At 39.5% G+C, this 638-nt stretch overlaps 1 protein-coding gene across 1 annotated transcript in view; it reads left to right on the top strand.

Moving 5' to 3' along the window:
- Positions 1 to 638, top strand: part of LOC109922195 (R3H domain-containing protein 2) — a 138,457-nt gene that overhangs the window by 137,338 nt on the left and 481 nt on the right. Inside the window, exon 22 of the mRNA XM_048618837.1 lies at positions 276 to 626. Coding sequence (XP_048474794.1) covers positions 276 to 626 — 351 coding nt within the window. The remainder of the gene's footprint in view (positions 1 to 275; positions 627 to 638) is intronic.

Consider the following 638-nt stretch of genomic DNA (forward strand, 5'->3'; position numbering starts at 1 on the left):
TGTTTTAAATAAGTTTCTGCTCATTAGTGATTTTTGGTATTTGTAAAACAAGAGTAATTCTGTATTTGCATTTTCAGCTCGCATCATGGCAATTTAGGTTCTCAAATTTTCATGAATAGGACTACATATATGAATGATTTTACACAGAACTTAATTATGGCATTTTCGCTCTAGATCTTTCTTATGTGAATAGGGTGAGCAATAATTTGTGTGTGAATTTAGCTTCTGTTTGACACATGAGTGGGTGGTGACTGACTGAAATGTATGTCTCTTAGAACTACTTAGCATGTTTTCCTTTCTTTATTTCAGTTGTCGGGCGAATCTTGGAGGTAACAGATCTTCCTGAAGGAATCACTCGCACTGAAGCAGACAAACTTTTCAGTCAACTTTCAATGTCTGGTGCCAAAATCCAGTGGCTCAAAGACTCTCAGCAACGCAGCAGTGGCTCTGGGGACTGTAACAGAGCGACAGAGAACTCAAAGAATGCCGGTGATCTAGCTGCACTTTATACTATTGTTGCCGTGTTCCCCTCAACCATGGCAGCTCAAAATGCAACTATCAGACTGAATAATTCAACAAACAGGTTTAAACTGCGAACAGCCAAGAGGAGCTATGATCTTCGCATTCTAGAAAGAGCC

This window comes from Rhincodon typus, chromosome 41, assembly GCF_021869965.1.
Source record: "Rhincodon typus isolate 14 chromosome 41, sRhiTyp1.1, whole genome shotgun sequence".
In the NCBI taxonomy this organism is placed as follows: Eukaryota; Metazoa; Chordata; class Chondrichthyes; order Orectolobiformes; family Rhincodontidae; genus Rhincodon; species Rhincodon typus.